The sequence below is a fragment of the Aplidium turbinatum genome, chromosome 5 (genome assembly GCF_918807975.1).
Source record: "Aplidium turbinatum chromosome 5, kaAplTurb1.1, whole genome shotgun sequence".
Classification (NCBI taxonomy): domain Eukaryota; kingdom Metazoa; phylum Chordata; class Ascidiacea; order Aplousobranchia; family Polyclinidae; genus Aplidium; species Aplidium turbinatum.
This window is the reverse complement of record NC_137476.1, coordinates 1,501,321-1,528,935: the sequence shown is the minus strand read 5'-3', so window position 1 is coordinate 1,528,935 and position 27,615 is coordinate 1,501,321. Positions and strand designations below refer to the sequence as shown.

The window sequence follows — 27,615 nt, the reverse complement described above, 5'->3', positions numbered from 1 at the left end:
ATTCAGCGGCATCTAATGGATGGAATAATTCCTACGGTGGATTTTCCGCGCCGGAACCCAGCCTGGATGGGAACATTTCTTCATAACATCGAGGAATCAGAACAGAGGTCAGGAAGCATTGGTGTAATGGTGTCTATTTGTTATTCTTTAATATGTACGATTGCACGGCATGCAAATGTATTACACTATTAAAAACACTATCACATTTAACAAAAAACGACATCGTTCTCGTATTAGCTTACGGTGTTTGTTGCCAACATTTTTTGACACCAATAAAGCAGCTATAGTACAGTAGGCCTAGGCTTCAAGAACAGACAAGTTTTGTTGTCTGGGATAGCCTACATTGAAGCAAACAGGATGCTAAGCTCAGATGGCTGCACGGTTTTGGAACATTACGTTCTCGTATGCAGTTTCTACAGATTGCTCGTGGCAACTTGCGTAGACATTGTCAAGTTCGTGGTAGATGTTGTTGCTTTTACTGATTTCATCTTGGACTGTTTGGTAAAGAAGAATGTACTGCGTCTGAAGTAACAAATTGTTGTGTAAAAGATCATCTGCTTTCACTGGTAGCTTATCTTTACGCCAGTGGTAGCTTTCAAGCATTATATGAAACTTTGTAACAAAAAATAGGCTAATGTATATGAAAATATAACTTTGATTTATAATTAGCCTACAGTAAATGATTGCTCAGATTTTGTCAGAAAAATATTTTTATTCTGCTGCTTAAGGTCACACAATTTGTTGTCGCGTCATCTAGCCAACATTAAAAGATAAAAATAGCAACCAGAAACCCCGTTTAACAAACCTGAGCAGCGACCATGTTGATTCTGTGCATTCTCAGCTCATGAACGATTCCAAATATATCAACAAATGAATGACGTTCAATTTGTTGAAGCAAACGATCGATAGCAATGAAGGTTCCACTCCTGCTTGAGCCGTCGCTGAAAAAGAAAGGATTCCGCTCATCAAATAACTATTTCATACTGCCCGAGATTGTAGCTGGTGAGCTGATGTGATTTACATATTGCGTCTTTCATAAAGTGTTACATAAGAGCATTATTGAAGTTGAGATTAACATAGGACCTTAACCTTGACTTTTTTTTTTGTACCTGCAGTGCACGATTGTTGGTCCAGCGTCTGGTTTTCGTTCAATCACTTGACGAACATCCCGAACAAATCGACCTAAGTAATCAGTCGATTGAGGAAATCCGTTATCAGGCCAATCCGTCATCTGAAGCTGATTGATGCGTCGTATTTCTGATCCCTGAAGTTCAGAATTGACAAACACTATATTTTAATCACGAACACAGTTTTTGGGAATTACTATTTGTATATTTGTTATGATTTTATTTCTTACTTTGCAAAGTTTCAATTTTCGCACAATCCACTCCTCTTTTATAAGCTGGGAGGTTATTAACAGGCTCATGTCGTCCACTTTCATTGGAAGGTCATTTTTAGGCCAGTATTGGTCGCAAACTTGATCACCTGAGCAAAAACAGATTCGTGTCAAAGTTTGAAATCATCCATACACTTTCAGTCCAGTTTGTTTTTATTTCTGAAAAAAAAATTGACAAAACCTTCCCATACGTCCCCGTCGTAACCAAATAATAAAAAAAAACTTTGTCAAATAATAAAAAAAACGTTTCCCAGTGCTTTGATTGGCCGCAAAATTTTCTATTTATATCTATTGGAAATATACTTTAATTTTTTTTTTGTTTCCTTTTTCCAATGGTCATAACGTAGAAGGTGTCTAGAACTATCAAAAAGTATAGAATTAAAATTATCAAGCAAGATGTACTATCATTCCTCCACATCGACAGAGATTGTGATAATAGTAATTTTCCATGTTTTAAGCCTCTCACCACTCTGGACAAGCATGACAATCACTCTGCTGTTCTGTTCCCACACAAGTCTCCAGAAGTCATCCCGAGTACTTGCCAATGGTCCTTGAGCGGCGATGTATTCTTTGTTGTGGTTTTCACCCTTGAGTCACCGTATAAACTATTAATTGTTACTAATACTAGGCTACATTTTTTACATTTTTTTGCTTAAGTTAATGCAAAAGGGTTAATTTGAGATGCTAAGTTCGAGTTTGACATCAGTTATATTGTATAACATCAAGTTTTTGAGATACTGCATCGGTAACGGTGAATAGTACCAAAATACCATGTAGGTAGGTGTACAAAAATTTCGACTTAACAAAAATTCGAAATTGTACAGAATTATGACACATGTTTATCTTCGCATGATAGCAAAAAGATCTTCAAAATGAAACAACAGCAGCAATACAACACAGTAAATTTTATTTATAAAAATTGGATAAAAACACAGCAGTTTGCAACACAGGGATGTCTAATTAAATAGGTGTAGGCCTAGGTCTTCCGAGTTATCTCACTTGCAAAAGCCGCTGTGGAAGAGCAAAAAGTAAAACTTCGTTAATTTGAAATCTCTACTAACAGTCAACAGTTGTCTGGTTTGAAGTCCAGTGAACTTTTTTTTATTGCAGTTTAAGGGCTGATAAAGCCTAAATCTGTTTTAGCGGTAGCCTGCCTAAAGTCTTCCCTGTCTGTGCACACCTTAGTTTGATATACAAGGTAATGTAATCATAAAGAAAAGCGATTGCTACAAAAGCATTACATTAATCCGGAATTAACGGAAAGCTAATCATTACAATTCCGGTTTCTTCCATAAGCATGCTGTACTTACAGGAATGAAGCTGGCGTTGATATAATCTCCACCGATTCTGTTGATTGGACAGGAAAGTTGTACACGATTAGAGTCATCTGAAAGAACATATTAAATAAATTAATCATGCTTGAAAAGCTTAATAGCTAAAATCTAAGCTGCTGTCTGGCTTATATGCATAACTTATGTAGCATGCAGCACTACTTTCTTGATGCTCTGGGCTACTCCGTGTGACACACGATGAAGAAGACTACTTACATGGCAATATGTTGGGGTATCTGTTTTTCGGAAGGTTAATTGCACTCTTGGCAGTGATTGTGGGCTGTTCCTCTCCTACATTGGCAAGCCTCTAAAATCACAGATTAGTTTGTTTAGAGATTGAGTGAAACTCATTTCCTACATGCACATAAACAAATAAAGGTAAGTTTTCCTGATTTGAGTTAAACTTACGCTCAGATAAATGCATTGAACAATGGTAAACATATTTATTTATGATAAAAACACGACATATTTTAGTTGGTACATAATATAGAGCTTTTAGGGGGATTGTCCCCACTCTACACCTACGTTCTTAATCTGAACTAGAACTTGAATAGACTTTGCAGCAATAGATGTGCAGTAGGGTGGATTGAAAAAACGTTTTTATAAAATCTTTATTAGCTTAGGGTTGGAAAACTTGCCAATTACTACTAAAACTAATTGTGCAAAATTAGAATGTAATCTGACGAAAGCTTGATCTGCAACCAGCCACTTGAAAATTTACCATTGGGCCATTCCGTGTCAATTCACACAGTCAAAAAATTCAACCTCTTCAATTTTTCTTAAATTTTACACACCTTTTCACGATCTTAAATGATGAACACCTGCAAAATTTGTGTGAAATTTATTGAGAAACACGAGAGTTATAAAGCATTTAATTTGGGTGGGTCTGTCTAGAAGTACAATTTTTTTTGGCCGTGTTTGAGGTCCTATTACTGCTTAAGTAAATTAGGTAAGAACCTAATTTTTTTACAGGTGATAGTACTACTGACAAGTATTGAAAACACAACACCGTTCACATTGTCACTCTAAAAGATCAAAGATCAAAGACATCCAAATGTAGCCGTTTTCAGCTCTCGGCTAATATTTTCCAAAATTTTAAAACCTTGCTAAGACCCTATTTTTGATTGGTTTTGGCTGACATTAAGTAAAAATGTTGTTTACAGGATTTTTTATGAACTAAAAAAATTTCAGTACAAAATATTAAAGGAGTTGGGAGGTATTTATTGTGAAACAGGGGTCGAAATGACAAAAAGCAAAAAAAAGGTCCTTTTAATATACCGGTTACCCATAACCCCAGTGAAAATTTACACTGAAATTTCATAGAAAATCCTGTAAACAACATTTCTACTAAATTTCAGCCAAAACCAATCAAAAATGGGGTCTTGGCAAGGTTTTAAAATTTGGAAAATTTTAACCGTGAGCTGGAAACGGTCACATTTGGATGTCTATGACTCGACCTTTTAAAGTGACAATGTGAACGATGTTGTTTTTTCAACATTTGGCAAAAGTAATATCACCTGTAAAAAAATTAGGTTCTTACTTAATTTACTTAAGCAGTACTAGGGCCTCAAACATGGCCAAAAAAAATAAAAATTGTCTCCCCTCGGCAAACCCACCCAAAATAAATGCTTTATAACTCTCGTGTTTCTCAATAAATTTCACTCAAATTTTACAGGTGTTCATTATATAGGATAGTGAAAAGGTGTGTAAAATTTAGGTAAAATTGAAAAGGTTGAATTTCTTGACTGTGTGAATTGACACGGAATGGCCCAATGGTAAATTTTCAAGTGGCTGGTGGCAGATCAAGCTTTCGTCAGATTACATTCTAATTTTGCACAATTAGTTTTAGTAGTAATTAGCAAGTTTTCCAACCCTAAGCTAATAAAATTTTTATAAAAACGTTTTTTCAATCCATTCTAATGTGCAGTACGTTATATCTCTCTGTACCCAAGGTATCATGGCTGATTCAGCCATCGACGAACGATGATATTTCAATTAGACCGACCTTGTGCGTCTTGCCAACGTTCAATAGGGTGTTTGATATGTGGTTGAAATTATGGAGAAGATGTATATCTCAGAGCTTTTCTTGTTAGACCCCCGGTATTTGTCTACTTAATGATAAATCTTTCAATTTGCTACATTGTATAGGCTACTAGTTTGTCTCTACGAAGAAAAAATATATATTTAGCTTAAACATTGCAGCAGGCGAAGCAGCGTAAAAAAATTGAATTTCTAAACATTTAGTGCACCTTGTGTTCTTCAGTAATCTTCATTTTCGACATAGATTTCATGTAATCGTTGAAATCCTTCAATTCAACTTTTCTGTATAGGAAATATGCATATCAATCAAGGTGACTGGATTTATAAGCAAACAATTTTTCTTAAGTCAACTTTCAACTTTTGGTACATGCATTCAATCAAAATGTCAAAAGTAGTAACTTCGTGCCACACCATGCCTGAGCATTGCTTTTGGAAATGCGATAGCTCAGTTGGTTAGCGCGTGACTTCTGGAACGAAGAAGCTTCAAGATCAAGTTGCGCTGGTTCGACTCTCGGGTTGTGCGCTTGAGCAACGCACGTAAAAGATTGCTCTCCATTCACCGCCATCTAATGTATGGAATACTTGCCCGGCAAAAAGACCTCAACAATCAGAAACTTCACTCCGTCAATCTCGGTGACCGGGCCTGCGTCAGTGATTCAAAACCTCTACAAGTATGCAAAACTGTCAGGATTAAGCTCTGCCAGAAGCTTTCCCAGTCCGAGGATAAAGATTCAATCGATCAATTAACAATTGAAAGAATCAACTTTCGAAATATTGACTAACCCTTTATATTCCTTGCCAGTTGATTTCTTTCTTCGGAAACAAATGATTCCCACAACGAGAATGGCAACAAGAGCAGCAATTCCAACAGAAAGTCCAATAATCACTGAAAAGTATAAAGTAAATATAAAAAAAGGGTTTTGAACATCAAAGTCATTTCACAAACCCAGCATATAAACTCTAATGCACCACTTCGACTCTTAGTTGACCGTAACCACCCACACAACATGGGTGGCCATAACCACCTACACATGTGTGACCATAACCACCTACACAACATAGGTGGCCATAACTACCTACACAACATGGGTGGTTACAACCACTCATACAACATGGGTGGCCATAACCACCTATAAAACATGATTTGCCATAACATTCTACGCAACATAATTGAACAAAAAAATCTACACAACATGGGTGGTTATAACACCCTACACAACATGAGTGGCCATAACCACCTACACAACATGATTTGCCACAGCATTATACGCAACATGATTGAACACAAAAATCTACACAACATGGGTTGCTATAACCACCTACAGAACGTGGGTCACCACAACCACCTACACAGTATGGGTGGTATAACCATATATACAACATGGGTTGCTATAACCACCTACACAAAATGGGTTGCCATAACCACCTACACAGCATGGGTAGCTAAAACCACTTATACAACATGGGTTGCTATAACCATCTACACAAAATGGGTTGCCATAACCACCTACACAACATGGGTGCATAACCACTTATACAACATGGGTTGCCATAACCACTTACACAACATGGGTGCATAACCACTTATACAACATGGGTTGCCATAACCACCTACACAAACTGGTTGCCATAACCACCTACACAACATGGGTGCATAACCACTTATACAACATGGGTTGCCATAACCACCTACACAAACTGGTTGCCATAACCACCTACACAACATGGGTGCATAACCACTTATGCAGCATGGGTTGCTATAACCACCTACACAACATGGGTTCCAATAACCACCTACCCAACATGGGTTGCTATAACCACCTACACAAAATGGGTGACCATAATCACCTACACAACATGGGTTGCCATAACCACCTACACGTGGGTGACCACAACCACCTACACAACATGGGTTGCTATAATCCCTTATACAACATGGGTTGCTATAACCAACTACACAACTTGGCTGGCCTTAATCACTTATACAACATGGGTTGCTATAACCACCTACACAGCATGGGTAGCTATAACCACTTCTACAACATGGGTTGCTATAATGACTTACACAACGTGGGTGACCATAACCACCTACACAGCATGGGTAGCTATAACCATTTATACAACATGGGTTGCTATAGCCACCTACACTACACATTACACAACATGGGTTGCTATAACCACCTACACAACGTGGGTGACCATAACCACCTACACAACATGGGTTGCTATTATCACTTATACAATATGGGCTGCTATTACCACCTGCACAGCATGGGTTACCATAATCACCTACACATTATGGGTGACCATAACCACTTACACAGCATGTGTGACCATAACCACCTACACAGCGTGGTTGGGCATAATCACATACACTAAATGGATTGCCCAGTGGCTTACAAATGAACTTTCATTGTACCTTCAGATTCAGCATAGAGACTGCTGGATTTTTAAAAGAAGTGCAGGCTGACTAGAAGACCTCTTGCATGGTGAAATATACGCGGTGCCACGCAATGAAGAGATGGCTGTGTTAAAGCAACGCTTAGCTTCAGGCAGTGCAATAGAAAAGCTACAACAATAAAACACAAATTGCAACAATTCTTACAAGCTTCCGAAATTGGAGTTGGTAATTCTAGTGCTGAAGAATATAGATGCCTTTCACTTTCTTCTGTTATTCCATTAATGTTGGTTATAGTTGTATAGATAGTGATGTCATATTGGGTATTGTTGGTAACGTTAGATATGACGTAAGATGTCTCATCAGGAAATAGACTTGCTTTCTGCTCGGGAATGAAATACTGGTAAGATGATAAATAATATTAATGCTATTCTCTTAAGTTAAGCGTAGCCAGGAATTTTGAAAGGGGGGGGGGGGTTTTGACCACCTAACGGCGGGGGGTCTGGGGGGCCTCCCCCAGAAAATTTTGAAAAATTACTTTGAATTTGGTGCATTCTGAGAGCATTTTCAACAAAAATGTGGGTACGAATATTCCTGTAAAATGGTGCTGTCCGGTAGCATAGCAAATGGATAAGATCATGTTTTCTTCGGCATTTTTCGGAAAAAAAAACTAAGTCTCTGTGTTTTCTTGTTGCTAATTCCTGGCTGAGATGTTTGAATGTTTGGTATTGGCAAAACTCGCTCTTTTAATGCAATTTGTTTAAAATTAGGCAATTTTTTTTTAGACTGAAAGCATCATTCTCAATATCGTGACGTCACACGCATGCCATAGGGGGAGGTTGTAACCCCCAAAACCCCCCCCCTTGGCTACGCCACTGGTTGCAAGATTGTGTACATTTTTATAAAGTGCTGTAATTTTACTTTTGCTGTGCATTAAACTGTCATAATGCAACATTTGTGAACGTAAAAAACAATTGATAGAGAAATGTTGTTGTCACGCTGAAAATTAATTTTCTGGGTCATCATCGCGATAATATTGTGCTTTTATAAAGCATTTCAAATACTGTCTGTAGTAATAGTATTTTATCATAATACGATACTGTATTACACAATATCATTGCAAAATAATAATAAAAAAGTATAGCACACGGTATAGTAAAGTTGAGTATGTTTCAATTTCAAAATTCAGAAATAGAAAAAACTCTAAGGACTCTTTAAAATTGAAATGCACCAAACCTGGGGACCATTGTCGTTTTTAAATTCAATGATAATCCATTCAACGAATCCAGATGGTAGCGACCAAACCAGAGCTATGTCATTCAATGATGGTGTAATCGTAACGTCATCAATTCCAGAAGGCTCTGTAGAATAAACAAGTTTAACATTCACGTTATATGTTTGATCAACAGACGACTGGCAGTGGTGCATGTTTTATATTGCAACCGCATGGTCATAATATTGTGGTATCTGTGGTGTGGCTCTCGTCGTCAGTGCTTACCTACAGCGCAGTGTTGCCGATTGCCTTGCTGACATTTGCATTATTGTTCACAAATTGGTACTCAGTGGCTCGGTGGTTATCATTTTCGGCTCTGATAGTGGTAAACCTGAGATTGATTCCAGATCGGGTCAAACCAAAAACTTAAAAACATTAGCGATTGTGTTCTTTCTTGCATGCTGTTGGTTGTTGACTGTTGACTGTTGGTTGCGGTGTTGACTGTTGGTTACGGTTTGGCTAACGTAGGGTTATGCCAATACCCAATTGGGGATACTTGAGATGGTGAACGTGTACATTCAAGCAACATTTAAACAACGTCTTTAAAATTATGTTGTTCTTCAAAAGGAAGTAAACATGTCTAGACAGCAGCAGAATACAAAGTGAGAACAAGAATACAAAAGCGTTTGCACAAGACTATTAAAGTTGTAAATTTCAAACTTAATGAAATTTTTGAACTCGTTTCGATAAAAGCTCAGCAGCAGTTTTACTATCATGAGAAACAACTCACTAGAATTTGTTTGAAGTTTCGTGCTTTCATCTTCTCTACTCCGAAGACCATTAGACACAGTTCGCACTGATACTGTGTAGTTGTTGCCTGGAGCAACCGGGATTTCCCCTTCAATGGTTGTGAAAGGAAACAAGGTATTTCCAGTGGTTGCGCAGGTGGTAGTGCTATTGTAGGTGATCTGGGCGTACAGTACAATTAACAGCATAATAATCGTTATTCGAGTTATTAATCTTCTTTCAAACAAGAGGTAAACGGCAAATCGATGTGGCCATGTTCAATGGTTCAATAAATAACATAAATAAATACCATTCAATAGGTGAACAGCTGCATTTTTCAAACATTGTCAGGAAATTTTTAAAAAGCCCAGATCGATAATAAGCTACAGGATTGATGCGAAAATTCCATTACAAAATTAATTATTAAAGCAGTAAATAAAACATCAAATGCCAAAGACGTCTCAATCTATTTTCTATTCCAAAGCAGCTATCTCAGGCAAATTGTTTTTCTCGTTAAAATCTTAATAAAGAAATTATTTCGTTCTTTATGCACATAATTGCGGTAGCGGATGTAGAAAAATATATTGAGGGAGCAAGTGACTAAGTCTTCCTCCCTAAATCCGCTACTGCATTGTCAGTCTCAAGTGTCTCAGAGTGACGATGTTCTAAAGTGAAGTTGAGTTTTCATAAATACACTTGAAGATAATCAAATGATGTTCTTTTACAGTTCGAGTTCGATTTAATTGATGTTTATCTGTTCTAACTGATTATAACTGATGTTGATGAAATCAACTGATGCTCGTTTTAATGTACGTATCATATTACTTGGATACTATCTCCTGTTCCAACCGGCACGATCCACTTCAATTTCAAGAGATGAGCAGAGTTGGAAGACTGTGAAGATATCAAACCTCTAACAATTTCAGGAACTGCAACAATTATGACGAAAAATAAATTTGAATAATGAGAATCTGTATCTGTTATGACGTCGACAATATCATGCTAGTTAGCTTGCATTTATTGAGTTCCATTAAGGATAGGGATCTCCTGAGAAGCAGCAGACCGGCGATTCTCCATCAAGTATCAATTCAGTATTTTTTTATTGTAAAGAAACCAATATAAACAACAATGATGACAATAATATTAACAAGTATTATTGTTTCTCGGTGTTCCCGACAATTTTCACCAAATCAAACGTCATATAAAAACCGTTATGGTCTACTTAACATAGCTGGCATCTTACGTCATGGAAATTGCTAGAAAATGTCCAAATATTGCACCATCGTTCGTAAGACCTTATGAAATATTGCATCACTACCTTTGAACACCTGTTTGAATGACTTCATAATTGTCTTTCATTATTACGTCACAGTACTGCGTACGTGAGTTTGAGATATTGCAAATCATTCTGGTTATTCTTAAAATTGTTTGTTGGAAGTCAGTCGCATATTTAACTGTTTGCTTGGTGCTTACTAGCTGGACAAATTTTCCGTCTTTTATCTAAGTAATCTGTTCTGTAGTGACAAGTTTTAGTGGTGTACGGCGTTACATCCAATTTCGACAGCCAGGTGGCTAATTTTACAGAAATACAAATTTGAATAGACGTTTCGAAGGAGTGTTTCTTTTTCGGTCATTACATGCAGACGAACGGATTCGGGAATCTTACGTTACAATTTTCCCACGAAGAGATTATGATTTACCGCTGTGACCACTCGGCAGCCGATTTGTAGCAAGAATTGACAGCGATAGACACGTGTTTCGCCCATGAGGCTGGGCGAATTGCAACTGCTCGCTGTACTAGTGAGTGCTCAGCCTTGTGCTGATAGCCGGGAAGAAGGTCCTTTTCTTTACAAATATTATTGTCGATAATTAGTTTTGTATAAAACATTTCTTACTAGTCGTAGAAGTCCTTGTTTGGGTATTTCCTCTTTTAGCAGAATTGTATGCTTGCACTGATACGTCATATGTCTGTCCAGGAGTCAAGTTTTCAATCGTGTAAGAATAATGGAGGTTTCCTTTCAAGTGTTGTTCATCATGAGAGTCAACAAATGCACCAGAAGAAGAATTCATCCACTGAACCAGGTAACCATCAATCTCCTTCCCACCATCAGGCTTCAACCATTCCACCTTGAGCATGGTTGTGGCGTTGGTAGGCACGGATGATAGCTTTGTTTGTTTTGTTTCACTTGGAACTGGCAACACAGAAACTTGATTAGATAGTAAATTGCTTGTTTAATTACCGTTTCTATAATTAACTTAAAATTCCTATCTGCAGCAGAACATTGTTTTAGGTTTTGTAATGTGTTTGCAACAGAATAACCCAAAATGTAAATCAATTGCGTCGTTTTACAAACAATCATCAAATTTCATCATCCAATCATTCAAATGACAAACCAAATAGTGATGAGAAACGAAAAGATCATTTACAGTAAGTGTTTCTGATGTAACTAATCGAATATAACCTACCGAGATATCACGTTGCTAGTCAGAGGTGCGCTACCTGTTTTACGGTGACTCACATGAAAAGCATCCATGTTATGACGAAGGTGCATAGATAGCTAGAATAGCAGGATGTTCACGTTTGGTTGGTTTGCGCTTGAACAATTATTACGCAGTAGGTAAGGCTAACCACTAAATCAATAAGAACACGACTGGAGATTGGAAAACACATGAACGAGGACAATCAAGCCATGCTTAACTTTACATCCATATTAAAGACAGCAAGCTGGTTTTTATGAACGCATACATAGATTTAAAAAAAATAAATCATTTAAAGAAACCAACCCGTTCACAATATTCATTCAGGTGACAGTGAACTGTTTCTAGCCTCATTTGAAGCCAGCAATGAAACGTTGTAACTTGTGCTTGGAGTTAATTCAGAAATTGTAAATGAAGTTAAATTTGTTTCAAATTTATTGTCAACCTTATTAACAGAACGCCACCTTACAATGTAGGCTTTATCAACTGTGGTTACTGAGCCACGATCAACATCTTTCCATTGTAGGAAGATCTCTGTGGTTTACTTCACAAATGTTGATACAAACGACCTGTTTTAGGAAAAGTATTCCAAAAGCTAGTGCAAGCCGCTGCTACAGCAGCAAACCTGCAGCATCCAGCTAAAACAGGTCGTCAACATCTACATTTTCGAAGTAAGCGACGATCATGCTGCTAAAAGTGAAGCTCAATTTATTGCATCTCTGTGATTGTTTACTGAGCTGTTTGTGAGGGGACTGGTGGAGCTCCATGCATTGAATGTCAAGAAATGTTAGCATTGAGTGGTGTTTCAAAGCCAAACAAACTATGTAATCAATTGACCGAAAAAGTTTAAATTTCTATTTGCGGAAACAACATTCAAGACAAGTTGGAAGTTGCGTAGAAACGCATTTCACTATGCGTAGTTGAAAAAAAGTTTATGTATTTTAAAATAACTAGAGCTTCGGTAGAGAAAGTTTGTCTCGTTTTAAAATAACTTTTGATAATACTCCAAGTGACGCAAATGGGAAAGTCACGCATTAGTAGAATTGGTTACATAAAACAAATGAACATAAATGACACGTCAATGATCACTTTATTTGTAATAATTATTTTGGTCATCTGTTCGCAATATGGAAAACTACATTCTTGTTGTCATTAATTGTAACATTTCATGGCATCCCAAGAAATAGTGACTATGTCATTCGAATATAATATAATATACAGTAATACAGTATCCTTTTACGTGCACGTGAAATCTGGTTACACCAACTTACCAGTTATAACAGACGTCCCAGAAGATTCCAGCCCACTACCACCTTGATTGACAGCAGCCACAGTGCAGGTATATTCAGCGTTGGACAATAGATCATCCATTTGTAATAAAGTTGCACCGATTTCATCTCTACCGCGGGTTTCATTGTCATCAACAGAGTCGCACGCGACGGTGTAGGTTTTATCGACTGTTCCTTCATCTGCTTCTTTCCACTCCAAGACAAACGATGAACTTGTTACGTTGCTACTTGTTGGTGGACTGACTTGGTCAGGAACTATATGATAAAACGAGATCTAACTTGTTTTTACTGTTACTGCAAATTCAATCACAACATCGACAAGGGTGGATAGGTATAGTCAGTTGGTTCAAAAGTAGTGATGACTAATATAAAATAAAAATGCTCATACAAACATCACAAACTGGAAGATGTTTAGCATTCTTGCAACATCTGGTTTGAGAACTTGATTATTATCATTCGGATGTATTCATATTGGGTTAGCCTGTGGTAGAGAATTATTCATCTAAGTGTTATGCTTATGCACTTATGCAGGCTTTACGCTTATTCACTTATCGTAAAACAGTAGTTTTAGTCAGCAGCATATACTGTATTTTGTTGTGTTTGCAGCTTTTTATGGGATAAGCAGTGAAGTTCATTTGTAAGGTCTCACCTGTTACTCCAATCGTTGGCGAACTTATATCACTAGTTTTTATTGGATTGCTTGTAACAGAAACAACACTGATCGTGTATTCGGTGTTGGATTGGAGTCCAGTGATTGTTATGAACTTGTCTCGGTTAGCAAAGTCATCCTCAGCAACCGCATCAGTTTGTATGCTTTGTTCATCATCAGTACTCCCGGCGATTGGTTTATAATATACGGTATATTGTATGACAGGATGCACAAGAGCTGCATCATCATCATCCCATTCAACAAATATTTCATTTGTTGTTGTGCTTGATGCTCTCAAGTTTGTTGGTGGTGAAGGTCCTGTAAATTGTTGAAGGCTAATTGGACAAACTGAAAACTTGAGTTTAAATTACAAATAAGAGTTTGTAGAAAAAAGAGTTTGAAGTTTTACATAGCCGTAAAAACTCATCTATTGAAACATGTAGTACGGATTTATCTGACACAATAAAATTGTTTAAGGAACACATTTGTTTATGGGAAGATGTTTTGACCATTAAACTACAAAGGTTTAACATTAATTACAAATTTTAAAATTGTATTCTAAGTGGTTTTCATCCACAAGCCTTTAACAGTACACATCAAAACAGCAAAAAAACAAGCATTTCAGTAAACATTAAAATAACAGCAAAAACTGCATGACTGCATTTTTGCTGCACATAATTGAGATGGCAGTTATGCTGTTTGATTAATTTGGCCATCTAAATACTTGTCTAATGTTCAATGTTTATAAGAATGACTGGTATATACGACACATATTTACCATCAAATTTTGTTATTTTAACTGTTCTTTATTTGTTTCAGTAATGTTATATCAATGTTGAAGATGTTCAACGTCAAAATGGGAACGCAAGCGAACTGTGTTTGGTTTAACTTAGCAGTGATACTTATTTTGCTAAATTTACAACCTAAGCGTTATTTGTTTTTTTGTGATCACATTTATTAGATTTGAGATACTGGAGTGTTCTCAAGACCGTCAAAGAACACTTGTAACGTTCATGGAGCTTGTTTAGTTTGGGTCCCTAATCTATTGTGGATGACTTCACATTTCTTTTTTCTATTTACCAAACTAGGATTAAAAGCAAATATTCACAACACAAAATTATTGAACGTAAGATAAGTCGCAACCATCCGGAAAGCATCTGACATTGCACCAAACTGAATAATAGTATTCTGGTTTTAGTCATTGTGGCTGCACAACAGCAAAGATCTATCAGCCACAGGGCTAATTTTTAGTTTTATGTCAGGTTTACGACATCATCACATTATTACCCGACTCATCCTCATTGCGTTAAGAAAGAACACAATCGCTAATGTTTTAGTCTTTGGTATGACCTGACCTGGAATCAATCTCAGATCTACCAAGCACCAGAGCCGAATGCAATAACCACTCAGCCACTGAGCTGGTCCACCCAACTGAAGGCAACTAAAGTGTTTGCTTTGAGAAGCGCCTTTACTTCAGGTACAGCCATAAGCAAAAATTAAGCAACTCGCCAGAGCACACAACAAATTACGCCAATAGCCATCAAATAGACCTGACACAGAGCTTAAGGAAAATGAGCCTCTGGAACAAAAATATCGGTTACTTTGTTGAGCGATACTTTGACAAAACCAAGCTGTATCACTATATTTTCCATTATGCATGAGAAAGCAATTTATAAACGGGAATATGCTTTGGAATAAATTATTCTTAGTTGTCGCATCCTTGTAGTTGTGAGCATACGGTATTTTACATCATTTATCACATGCAACGTACACTATTGCAACGTATGTTAAAACATTTACGATATTATTTGAAAATGAAACAAACATTAGGGGATTATTCTCTACTAGGAGAATAATAAAGATCTTCCTTAAAAAGCAACAAAATTTATGAATTATGATTTTTTTATTTGATTAAGTTGAGTAGGATGAAACCTCCTATTGTTTGTTGGTCACTCACCAGACTCGACACCCAACTTAAAACTAGGATCGCTATTTCCACCATCAGCGTTGACAGCACACACAGCAAGATTGTATTTCGTTCTTGGTGTTATGTTAGTTCCGGCGCTTGTCGCAGTGATATTGAACTAATAAGGCAAATCAAATATAGTTCCTTATTCAAATAGAATCAACTAATATATGAGAACTAATGAGGTAAATATTATTATGTCATATTTTTATTTGTATTAGCATCAAGCAACATCCACTAACGTGAATTTTCGAAGGAACTTTGTTACTATACAATGTTCTCATTATGATCTACAATGTTCTCATTATGATCTACAATGTTCTCATTATGATCTACAATGTTCTCATTATGATCTACAATGTTCTCATTATGATCTAGTATTTTAATTTGTTAAGTTTATTGTAACCTGAGATTATTTTTTTACTTATGCGTCTGTAAAGTGCTTTTGTGAAATTACTTTTTCTTCCCACTGTGGCAGATATTCGTGATTTGGAATGATTAGACACAAAAGGCAAATATTGTGTCACTTTCACACATGCCACAAGAAGTCTTCTTGGGTGTGTGTATGTGTGTGTTTCTGTGTGTGTGTGTATCTAGGGCCGGATTTTCACCGTTTACCATCCAGGATTTCATTGTTTGATTAGCCGGAATTTTCAGTGTCTTGCAAAGCAAATTTTTAAAAGAAAAAAGCTGTATCCTCCATTAAAGCTTGCTCCAAACATCAGTAAGAATAAACCAGGGGTTTACAAACTTTTTTGTACTACGGCTCTCCCACGATTTTCGTACTTTACCGTATCGTAGCCTACTGCAACGTAAAAGCAAATATCCTCCCTTTAAACTAAAATGACACTTGGCGCTTTGCGTTTTGATTGTAATCAAATTACCGGTGTTTGGCAGCATACTTGCAAGACTCTCGAATCGAGGCATAACAGAATGCCGTGGCACACAATTTCGAAACCCCCCATATAAACGAAAAAGAGTTCAACAAGAGGTGAGAATTGATAAAAGCAAGCTTGATGCTCAACTCAACTTGGAATATAAATTGTACATTAAGTTTTTATGCTAAAAATTAACAAATGTAAAGTATTGTTGAGAAAGAGGGTATTCATCTTTACCGGTGATGTTGCAAATTCTCCATTGTCGCAATTGCTTATATTGACATTTGATGATTCAGTTACAACTTTGTATGTTAAACCATCAACTTCTGTCCAGTTGGTTAGAATTGAAATTGAATAGATTAAAGTTCTGTCGAAGTTGGAAGGTGGCAAAGGAACTAAAGTAACAATAAATTGCAAAACTTAAATTTAAATCAGTCAATATAATCTGATTATTATATGCAGTTATTAGAAAATTGTTGCAAACTGTTTCTGTTCAAATCTACAGTTTTTAGCTATATCTCTGCATTGGTAAACTGTGTTTAAGCCATCGGGTATAGTGCAGTTCATGGACAGTCTAAAATCAAATGACTAACAGCTTTCCTGCTTTTCAAACAATTTAGACAAATTAGTGTGTTTTGACAGCCCCATCGATGAAAAGTGGTAGCAGTTCGGGATAAAATTCTATTATAACAGAACCATTCCTTTCTGTTTAACAAATTATTTAGAAATAGGAGGGGCCTCAAAAACATCCCAACAACAGTGTATAGTGCCAAACCTGAACAATGCTCTGCGTATAGAAAATATACTTTTATTTTACCGGACTGCACATAACACTGTAGCTGCTTTCAATAAGTTTTTTTTTTAAACAATAAAAACTTGAGGATAAAAATTAGACCTTTGCATGTACCCACGATTGCCAAATAATTTTTATCGCCCCAACCTTTTGTGCATGATAATGCTGGTTTGAGTTGGCTAAGAGTGATCTTGCTCTGTTTACTTACTTTTTGTTTTATTTGTCTAAAACTGAACTGTTGCATTGCAAAAAGGCAAACACCCAATAAAAGATTGAAAACGATTTCTCCAGTTTCACTTCATTCAGCCCATTTTGCCTAATTTATGGGTTTTATTAGCAATATTTTTTTAACAAATTACAATCGCATGACCTACTTGTTGTTCCGTTTATTGAAGAACTTCTATCACTGGTTTTTATTGGATTGCTTGTAACAGAAACAACACTGATCGTGTATTCAGTGTTGGATTGGAGTCCAGTGATTGTTATGAACTTGTCTCGGTTGGCAGAGTCATCCACAGCAACCGCATCAGTTTGTTTGCTTAATTCATCATCAGTGCTACCAGTTGGTTTGTAATATACGGTATATTGTATGACAGGATGAAAATCTTTTGCATCATCATCATCATCCCATTCAACGGATATTTCATTTGCTGCTGTGTTTGATACTCTCACGTTTGTTGGTGGTGATGGCCCTGAAAATTGAAGGACAAACTGAAAACTTGAGTTTAACCCTATATCGGCCAATTGAAATCTATTTCACTTACGTTTATCTACCAAAATTCTACCCAATGCTTCCTGATATAAACCTACTGCCATTTTGAAGCTACTTTCTAGACATTAGAATAAAAACTGACTTTCTGACGTTTGTTGGGTTAAAACTTTTCTGTAATTTGTTGGGTTAAAATTTAATTTCTATACGCACAATACACATGGCTACTATCTTGTAAAATATTTTGACTCTGTGATTTTCATAGTTCCCGTTATTACCGATTAATTAGAATGGGGCTAAGATAGCCCGTGACGCACTTTCCGCGTACGAAAACAGCTCGTACAAAGATAGGTTTAACTTACAAAAAAAAAGTTCGTAGACAGATTAGTTTGAAGTTTTACACATCCGTAGAAAAACATTTATTGAACATGTAGAGCAGATTTATCTGACACAATAAAATTGTTCTAGGAACACACTTTTTCAAGGGAAGATGTTTTGACCAACTACAAGGTTCAGCATTAATTCCAAATTTAAAAAATGTCTTTTAAGTGGTTTTCATCTACAAGCTTTTAACAGTAAACACCAAATTAACAGCAAAAACTGCATAATATGCTACGCAGTTTGGCCAATTGAAATCTATTCCATTTAAGTTTATCTAGTATAATAATTCTACCAGTTGCGGAACTACCAGGAATAACCAATCAAGGCTTTGGCAGACGAGGATAATGATTCAAAACCAACCTACTGCCATTTCATGATTAGCAATGACGTTGGGCATTAGAATTTGTGCTGATTCCTGGGAGGAATCCAACATCGTGCACGACACAGAAGCCTAGTGGCAATTTAGAAATAACTGCACATAATTGGGATGGTATGCTGCTTGATTAAGCCAGCCATCTAAATACTTGTCTAACGTACAATGTTTATAAAAATGACTGGGATATACGACACACCTTTACCATCAAATTTTGTTATTTTAACTATTCTTTATTTACTTCAGTAATGTTATATCAATGTTGAAGATGTTCAACGTCAAAATGGGAACGCAAGCGAACTGTGTTTGGTTTAACTTAGCAGTGATACTTATTTTTCTAAATTTACAACCTCAGCGTTATTTGTTTTTTGTGACCACATTTATTAGATTTTTGATGTAGGAGTGTTCTCAAATCAAAAAGAAACTCTCTGGCTGAGTGCTAGAACGGTCACAATGACTACAGTTATCTGGTTCATAAAAAGCAATTATCCCATGTTAAAGTATCTACCAGTCAAAACACTCAATCTGCTGTAGCAACCTACAGATTATGAATAGACGGGCGGTCATGACCGAAGATGTCATAAACAAACTTAAATAAGTATAGTTAGCTCTTTGAACTTTGAACCTTTGAACCGATCATTTGTTGTTGTAATCGCTTTATTCAACTAACAAGATTTAATTGTGATTAAAAACAACTGAGCGCCATCAGTTATCAAGATGATGTGTGCTCAAGGGCTGCTATACAGCACTTATTTCAAAGGTTTGTACTTACTTTGAAGAACTAAGCCTTAAAAATATTGCTTTCCTTATTTCTAAGGAAAGAAATATTTTCAGCAAATTTTCACCAACACTGTTAGTTTTGCAAATAATACCTTGTTTGTGTGCCTGAATTTGTTCATGATCTTACTAATTCTATCAGCGGCAGACTTAAGGTAAACTCATTTTTGTTATCACTTTATGGTATAGGCTAGATGTATTACGAGAAGAATTGTCTTCATGAAAGTCGGCTACAATTAAATCTCTGCTGCAAGTAAAAGTAATCTTAGATTATTATTGCCGTGATATGCAAATAATAACCTCTAAGAACAAGAAATTACTGAAAAATGTTGTCTCTGATACAAAATATGGTAGTCCAACGTTTAAACCAAGAAGTGTTGTTTTTGTCGTTTATTGACAAAACAAAGAAAAGAACCTGGCGGTATTACCGTTTGACGTCATATACAAGCGCAGTCATGCATCGTGAAGTAAAGAGTGACTCGTAGGTCTCACAAAACTGAATGATAAAGTTCAAATGCAAAAGAAGAAGAGTAGGTTATGATTGCAAGAAATGGACATAACACGCGAAAGTTTGGTCATAATGAGAGATGGATATTATATGGAAGCATCTCGGACTGTATAAAAATATAAACCAAAAGCGGTTGGTCTATGATCATGTTATTCTGTGGTCATATTAAATGGCTTCCCCTTTAAATTTGGTTGGTTTTGAAATTTTATCCTCGGACTGACAAAACCTTGATTGATCCTGGTAGTTTCGCATACTTGTAGAGGCTCTTGAAGCAGGGCGGTTACCGAGATTGGCAGAGTGAAGTTTCCGATTGTTGAAGTCGTGTTGCTGGGGAATTATTTTATTCACTAGGTGCTGCTGAATGGAGAGCACTCCTGAAATGCGTTGCTCAAGCGCACATCCCGAGAGTCGAACCAGCGGCCCGTGATCTTGAGCAGGGCGCGTAACAACTGAACTAGCGGGGCGGACAGTATTTCTATGCATTGGAAAGTTTCATTTTGTTACGATTTTACAAAGCTAATAGCAAAAACACGCAGATGTATCGTCGATAAATTCAATTACCTGTCTCGATTCTGACAATGCTTGTGGGATCACTCATGGAAACTTGTGATTCAGGAGGATTAGGTGCAGGGTCGGGAATCGAACCAGCGCATATACCAATGTCGTACTTGGTTCTAGGTTGTAATAGTGTTCCATCACTAACTTTTGTGAATGTGAACTGCAATCGATGTTAAAATATTGAAAATATTTGTAGAGCTTTTTGTTGTTGAAAGCTTCCATCTTACATGAAATGAGCACAGAAAAGTAATCACATGAGGTAGATGTCGTATTTTTACTGGACGTGTATCTAACAGACAGAATAAGGCAAAGCAGGCAAATTAAGTGAGAGTGAAATATTGCAGTCGATTGCGCAACAACAATATACTCGGTACTAGACTTCGGTGAAACCACTTGGCCACTGAACTGGTAGCAGACTCACCTGAAATGAGTAAAGAACGCAAGAATTTAACTGAGGTAATGGGTATAAAGCCCTGATTTGGTTGGAATGCCAAGCGAGTAATTAAATCAGATGTTTGTACCCTGTAGACAAAACTTTTACCCTTAAACTCACGAAAGGACCAGAACAGTGAACACCATATCGAAGGTGACATTGCAAAGGAAGTATCATTGTGATGTTCATTCAAAGAAAGCCAAACTGGCGCTTGTTAAACTTTTTGTATGCGATTATTTAAACGGATTATTTTTGTTTTGTTATATTTGTGATAAAAAAACGATCTTGACCAAGTTTTATAAATCGGTTAAAATATCGTTATTTTCGCTTTGAAATAAAAGTTTTTTCTAAATTGAGTTCCGGAAAGAAGTTCCCCAAAAAAAAAATATAACAAAATTATAATGAAACTGGCATCTGGCCCATGACTATGTTCAGTAGAACATATTGTTGCAAGTCATTTTATTCCATGGCGAAGTTTGAGGTCAAATATTAAACAGTCTCCAAATGGTGGTGAGATTGGTGCATCTCATACTTCACTTCATCATGCATCATATTCAGTGGCCTGCTTAGCCGAGCGGTAAACGGACCGGTGCTCAACAAAGTGATCTAGCATTTCAACACTGCTCGATAGCAAATGGCAGGACACTTAATGACATCTCTGAAGATAGACACTAATCTTCCTGCCCGTTTAATCCAAAGTTCGCAAACCTTTAGATTTCAGCCGATGGTACCGAGGATTACCCCTAGGCCTCTTACATGCTAAGAACAAAGCTTCGTCAATGTTATCCAGCTATACGCTTTACCAACATAAGCAGCGGTTATTCAACGTATTTCGACATAGCATATATACTTCCGGTTGACTGGTCTACAGAAAACTTTTGCATTTTGTTTGAATGACGCTATTCAACTCACAATAATTTTGAGGCATTATAAAATATTTCCCTCCCAAAATCATATGATATTTGTTTTATGATTTGTATGCTTAACCTTTTGAAGTCCAAATTTTTTTTTCCGATTTTGGTCCGTTGAGGTCCAAATTTTTTTTTTTCAAATTTTCAAAATTTCCCAATTTTCAAAAATATTCCACAGAGAGGCTTGGACCTTGTTCAGCAAAAATTTGTAGACATCATCCCAGGGGTGACGTTGGACTATATTACATAATTTTATTTTGCATCCCAGGGATCTAACTTGGACCGCGAAAGATTGCTTAACCCTCTGTCTACCGAAAAAAAGATATGCAAGTTTTACCATTGGGGTCCATTGGACCCCAAGCTTCAAAGGACTTGTTTTGGACAAAAAAGTCAGCTCCGATGATGAAATTAAAGCTGAATAGAAATGGACGTAACAGACTACAAAAATCGCAACTTTAAAACACTGTAGAAAAACCAAAAATACTCGAAATTTATTAAACAAGTCATACAGTAACCCATGCACAAACCAAACTGATACGGAATTGGTCTATTCTTGAGCAATGGTCAAACTATTGAGAGATTTAGCTAAAACAACGCATATAAGCCAACGCATATAGTTCACAAGAAATATTGTGAGTTTATATATTATCGCATTTATTATGATACAAATGATTTGCGAATGTTCTTGGCAAATGTTGAGTTTGCAAGTATTACAGAAATGTCTGCATTTTTGGTGTTTGTGTCTTTCGCAACGATAGCATTCAGCCTTCTTTGATTTTGGCACCTGATCTTCAACAGCTGTTTCTTTTATTTTGTTGCGGATTTAGATGTCTTGTTGATATTGAAGTCGAAGCTGGTAATCCAGCAAGCTCTTTTCTAGTTGAATCTAAAAGTTTCTTCTCTTTCATGCATGCGTGCTTCAGTGTTGTGCTGCTATTTTTGCCTTGCAATTGATGCCATATCACAAAAGCATTGACAGCAGTGACATCGATCATATTGTAAAATAGAGCTATCGGCCATCTTCTCGTCATTCGTTTGGAAGTGTATTTCCTAACCATTGTGTCAAAAGTGTCGACTCCCCTTTTAGTGCTGTTGTAATACAAGATTACTTCCAATGCAGCAGGCTTGGGGTTCATTGGACCCCACGGTACAAGATGCTATTATTTTTTTTCTATGCTACAGACTTTCGTTTGAGATCAATAATTATTATGTTGTCCTAAAGATCAAGCAAAGCTGTGAAAAGTCAAAGTATATCAATATCGCATCTGCTATATGTCCTGAGAAATCGCAGAACGAATTTTTGTTTGGGGTCCATTGGAGGGTTAAGTTAGTTCGATGATGACTGGGGATAACTTGAGATTTTAAACGTTACAAATTTACCGGAGAAATTGCGTTTTCCTCCCCTCCATAGCAATTCGTCACACCACCGACAGCAGTCGGTATAGCTTTGACAATGTATGATTGACCAACTTCAACGTTCCATTTTATGACGAAAGGTGAGGAATATCCCTCTAATAAGTCAACACCAGTTGGCTTATTTGGTTTTTGGCAAGCCTGCAACAAAACAAAAACATTTACTTGGACAAACAACAAATAAACTTATGCCACCATAACTATGGAAGGTCGTTGTCGTCGTGTTAGCGTCTGGGGCCGTGGGTCTATCCTTTTGCCACCCCAGATTCACAATGTTTTGGACTACAATGAAAGGCTAATAGACAGCAGCCAGTCTTTGGTTTCATCATCCAAGACACACAGACCTTCCATTCCATTAAGTGGTTTGAAGATGGTGCAATCGTTCATGAATTGGTTTAATCTGTTCCTCAGCACCACATTCACAAGCAAAGAAGCCATTCCCCATCGGTGCATGGTTGAGCGGAAAAGCCTATGGAAGGTGCATGTAATGGAAGGTGTAAAAATAGATATCTTTACAAAAAACACAACTAAATGTTCCTGGGACAATCTAATCACCACTAAACTAAGATTGCATAAATGTTTCAAGACTTTTCTCAGATGCCATTAATATGAAAGATTTTTTATTTCGACTATTTTTGTACTTACAGTGAAATTGATCCACGGGATTAGACACAATAACGGCCAGATAACAATTTCTTTATTGAGCAGCATCTGTGGCTTACGATTCATGCATTTTATGTGTTAAAAAATCTTTAAATAATGTAAAAAATCTGATAATTAAAAAGATTTATTGAAAGTAAAAATTACTTCTTTGTTTTTCCTGAATCTAAATCTTCAGCCACCGATCCTAAATAAAAATAGGTAAGCCAAAATAAGGCATTATTTTTCTTATTTTGTTTATTCAATAGCCAACCATTCCTCCATATTTAAACAAATTAATCATAGCAATAATAGCACAACAATCATAACTTTAAAAGATATCTAGTATCTAAGGTGGGCCTGCTTTGCTTTCAAAAGAAAAATTGAATCCTACGCATAAATTCATCTTTCCAAGGGCTTTTCTAAATCACCTCTAGATGTCTTTCTGAAATGAACTATTTTCAATAAATTGCGAAAGATTGCCAATTGCCTTTCTGTGATTTACTTAGCACATGCTCAACTTCATTACGGTTCTGTTGCAAACATCTCATGCTAGTGTATGACTTATACTTCTAGCAATACAAAGAAATTGCCTCAATCACAACTTTACTGCAGCTGACATATTCAGCATTATAAAAGTAATAATTAAAATGTATTTGAGTTTGCCAAACGCAATATCGCATGGTAAAAAGCTACAAAGAAACTAAAATTAGTTAAGTCATAAGTGAGTATTTAAAAAAAAAGCGTTTTTGAAAAGAATTTCGATGAAGTGCGGTTGTATTTCTGTTAAACAACCTTTCCACAAAATGAAATATGCATAGTCGTCCAACCTAAGGTGGCCATAAAACTGGAATCATTCCCAAGGTTTCCTTTATCACCATTGTTAGTGGTAAATATTTACCCCACATGTTAAGCTGTAACACAGAACGTTTCTTAGAATATCCTGTTTTATGACCACTTGGCGATTCGAAGAATATCATCTATTTATTTTTTATTGGTTTTATGTTGTTTGCTTATATCTCGTCGTTAGTTTGACTCCGTTTGTCAACAATCCTTGTAAGATCCAATGTGAAATGTAATATGTAACAACAAAAGCTATTCGAGGTCGTTAATTTAATGAATGAATGTTCAAAATGAAAGTAAAAATTTAAAAGTAAAAAAAGTAAAAAAATATTTTAAATAATTAAATAAAAATAAGTTAAAAATATTTTTAAAAATGTTGAACAAATCGTTATTTGTTGTCTTGATTGTGTTAAGTTTTCAAACAAATACAATAATAAATGATAGACCTAATGGCTACACGTGGGAAGGGTTTATGATCAGTTGTATTGAAAGTATGATCGAAATCACATCTCACTTTTTTACAATGCATTGGAAGAATTTGCGTCTTTGGGTCAGTAGATGAGTTATGTCGGCTAACTGCGTACAACAAAGGAATAATTTTTTGCAAAGATTTTTATTAGGGTGCCAACCAGTTGATTGACTTATAGAGGGTATAGGGCTACATGCATATTTTCGCGAAAGATAAAAAGAAAAAAAATGCATATTTTCGCAAATACATTACTTCGTGCTTCTTCTTTATGCTCAATACAAAGATAAGTCCCATACTCAGTTACTGAGCTTTGAGGAATCAGAAGATGAGGTTCTCATCGAACTAGGCCTTTGACATAACAAGAGTAAGGTGGCCATTGGCAAATGCATTTCTTTCAGCAACTACGCCCACCCAATTTATTAGACCCTGGGGAGGGGGAGAGATGTTTTTCCAAATTCAACTTAAGGATCATACAGAAGAAAACGTCACATTGGTCATATATGAGCTTATTGTAGCTGACAAAGCACGAGTGGTATTTCGACTTCAGTTATTTTCTGCTTAGCAAAAATATAACATTTAGCCTGATATTTCCCTTGGCGATCATATATACTTTGTCTACAAATTAAAATTTAAAGTGCCCCTGACAAGTTGGATCCAAGTATAGTAACTTTTTTAAGCATTTCCTAGCGCAGATTTATGCTTAGCGAACTTTTTAATTTTAATCTCGTAGCTCGACTGGTTAGGGCGTAATTTAATAAAACGACTGCTCCGCAGCGCCACCACAGGCGAAACTCCATATTTCACTGCTCTGGGACGACTTTGGTGGTATTACGTCATCCTAAGTGGACTTCGTTAGCAACGGATGAAACAAACGCTTCTTAGATGTAATTGGTGGATCACAGTTTGGTCGGAGTTGGTACAAGCGGTTGCTTTTTTCGAAGATTTATTGTTTTTTGCAGTTTAATAAAACTGTACTGGATACGTTCCTACAAAACCTAAAATATACTTGAAGTGAAAAATGAAGAAATCGTACGAATCATCATTCATATTTAATTCATCATCACTATTCAAAAATAAATAAAAGTTCTCTCTCATAATGTGCTTTCAGTTGGCCATTGAAATCCTGTGTAACGGCCATCTGGACTTGAAAATTGTTTCGGATTCGCCAAACAATGCATGACGGCATCACAATCCGATTGTTGCTTCCGAGAGCATCACCTTGTAGTATCCACTCCAATACATGCCTGTAGGCATTTTTACTTGAGTGGTATTAACAAAATCATCTTCAGTGAAGTGAACATATACGACTAGTTTTGTATGGTCCATCCCACTTTCGAACACTTGAAGAAAACTTTGACCATTTTCTTCTCAGTAGCCTACCTTGTTTTGTGGGAAAGTGGGAAAAGAAAGCACACGGTCTTTGTCACTGACAATGTCACATAAACAGCAATTTGTAGGCATTGCCTCAACCATAAATTAAAGGTAGGCTACTGTTTGTGGGATACTGCTATTACACTGTAAATGGCTATAGCCACATTAGGACAAATAAAAAAGTATGAAAATTGTAGCCCTATGAAACTGCAATTTCAATTGAATTGAGATGCTGTTTGATAAAAGTAAACTCAACCTATTTGATCGAAACCTGATAGTAATAATAAGTTCACTTTTTCATTTCGGTAATTCTTAATTTGCACATGCTTTAGACTAACAGAGCCCCACACATTCACGTTTTGCAGTAGCCGTACCATACTTTACCAAGTCATCGCAGAGAAAGAATGTATCCTTTCCGCTTACTGTGACGTCACAGCGGTGTTGCCGTTTTTATTTTCGCAATTGAATGAGTACCAGATTCGCCGATGTCAGCGAAAGTTTGCAAGCGTGTAACTTAGTAGCCTGTTGATATTTTTTACGATTTGTTGGTCAGGGAAGTTTGTTAGTGTCATCTTTTTGGTATCTTAGATAAATTTAGCAAATTTATTTACCTGTCAGAGGCACTTTAAGCTTGTTATCTTAGCAAACTGGTGCAATTGGATAATCCTGTACTGCCTATTGATACGACGCATTGTAGGCAACGACCTCTAGCGAATTGTGTTTCGTAAGCGGTTATTCCTTTCAAATGAAATTCTCCATTGTAATGAGAAACAGGCTGTGCTTAAAACTTAAGCAGTCGAGACAAAGCATCCTTTGCATTGTTTATGAACAATCATTGTGCAATCACAACGTATAGAAACTGACATCACCGACCCTAACCTAATGAATTGTATAAACTTCTTCTTCTCGCCTATGTGGTGGCAGCAATTACGTCATTCCATCTAGGCGCTGCAGCCATTGTACCGTTTTGTTATCAAGGGTTGTGAGATGGGCAATTCCATTACAAGCAGTGG

At 36.5% G+C, this 27,615-nt stretch overlaps 1 protein-coding gene across 1 annotated transcript; it reads right to left on the bottom strand.

Moving 5' to 3' along the window:
- Positions 1 to 117: 117 nt before the first annotated feature.
- LOC145770183 (receptor-type tyrosine-protein phosphatase H-like) lies at positions 118 to 23,636 on the bottom strand. The gene is made up of 22 exons (XM_082581769.1): positions 23,625 to 23,636; positions 23,248 to 23,421; positions 20,527 to 20,683; positions 17,592 to 17,909; positions 16,662 to 16,819; positions 15,538 to 15,664; positions 13,581 to 13,898; positions 12,914 to 13,186; positions 11,060 to 11,356; positions 9,990 to 10,093; positions 9,169 to 9,346; positions 8,402 to 8,526; positions 7,373 to 7,547; positions 5,551 to 5,653; positions 4,977 to 5,049; positions 2,944 to 3,034; positions 2,707 to 2,783; positions 1,863 to 1,983; positions 1,358 to 1,485; positions 1,110 to 1,264; positions 806 to 941; positions 118 to 522 (listed from the first exon to the last, which is right to left on the bottom strand). The coding sequence occupies exons 1-22, from the start codon at positions 23,634 to 23,636 to the stop codon at positions 367 to 369; spliced, it is 3,456 nt and encodes a 1,151-aa protein (XP_082437895.1). The 3' UTR covers positions 118 to 366.
- Positions 23,637 to 27,615: the final 3,979 nt, after the last annotated feature.

Coding starts and splice junctions, on each gene's coding strand:
- LOC145770183 (XM_082581769.1), bottom strand. Junction 13,187..13,580: donor GCCAACGATTGGAGTAACAG/GTGAGACCTTAC, acceptor TTTATCATATAG/TTCCTGACCAAGTCAGTCCA. Junction 9,347..9,989: donor GAACAGGAGATAGTATCCAA/GTAATATGATAC, acceptor CTGTACGCCCAG/ATCACCTACAATAGCACTAC.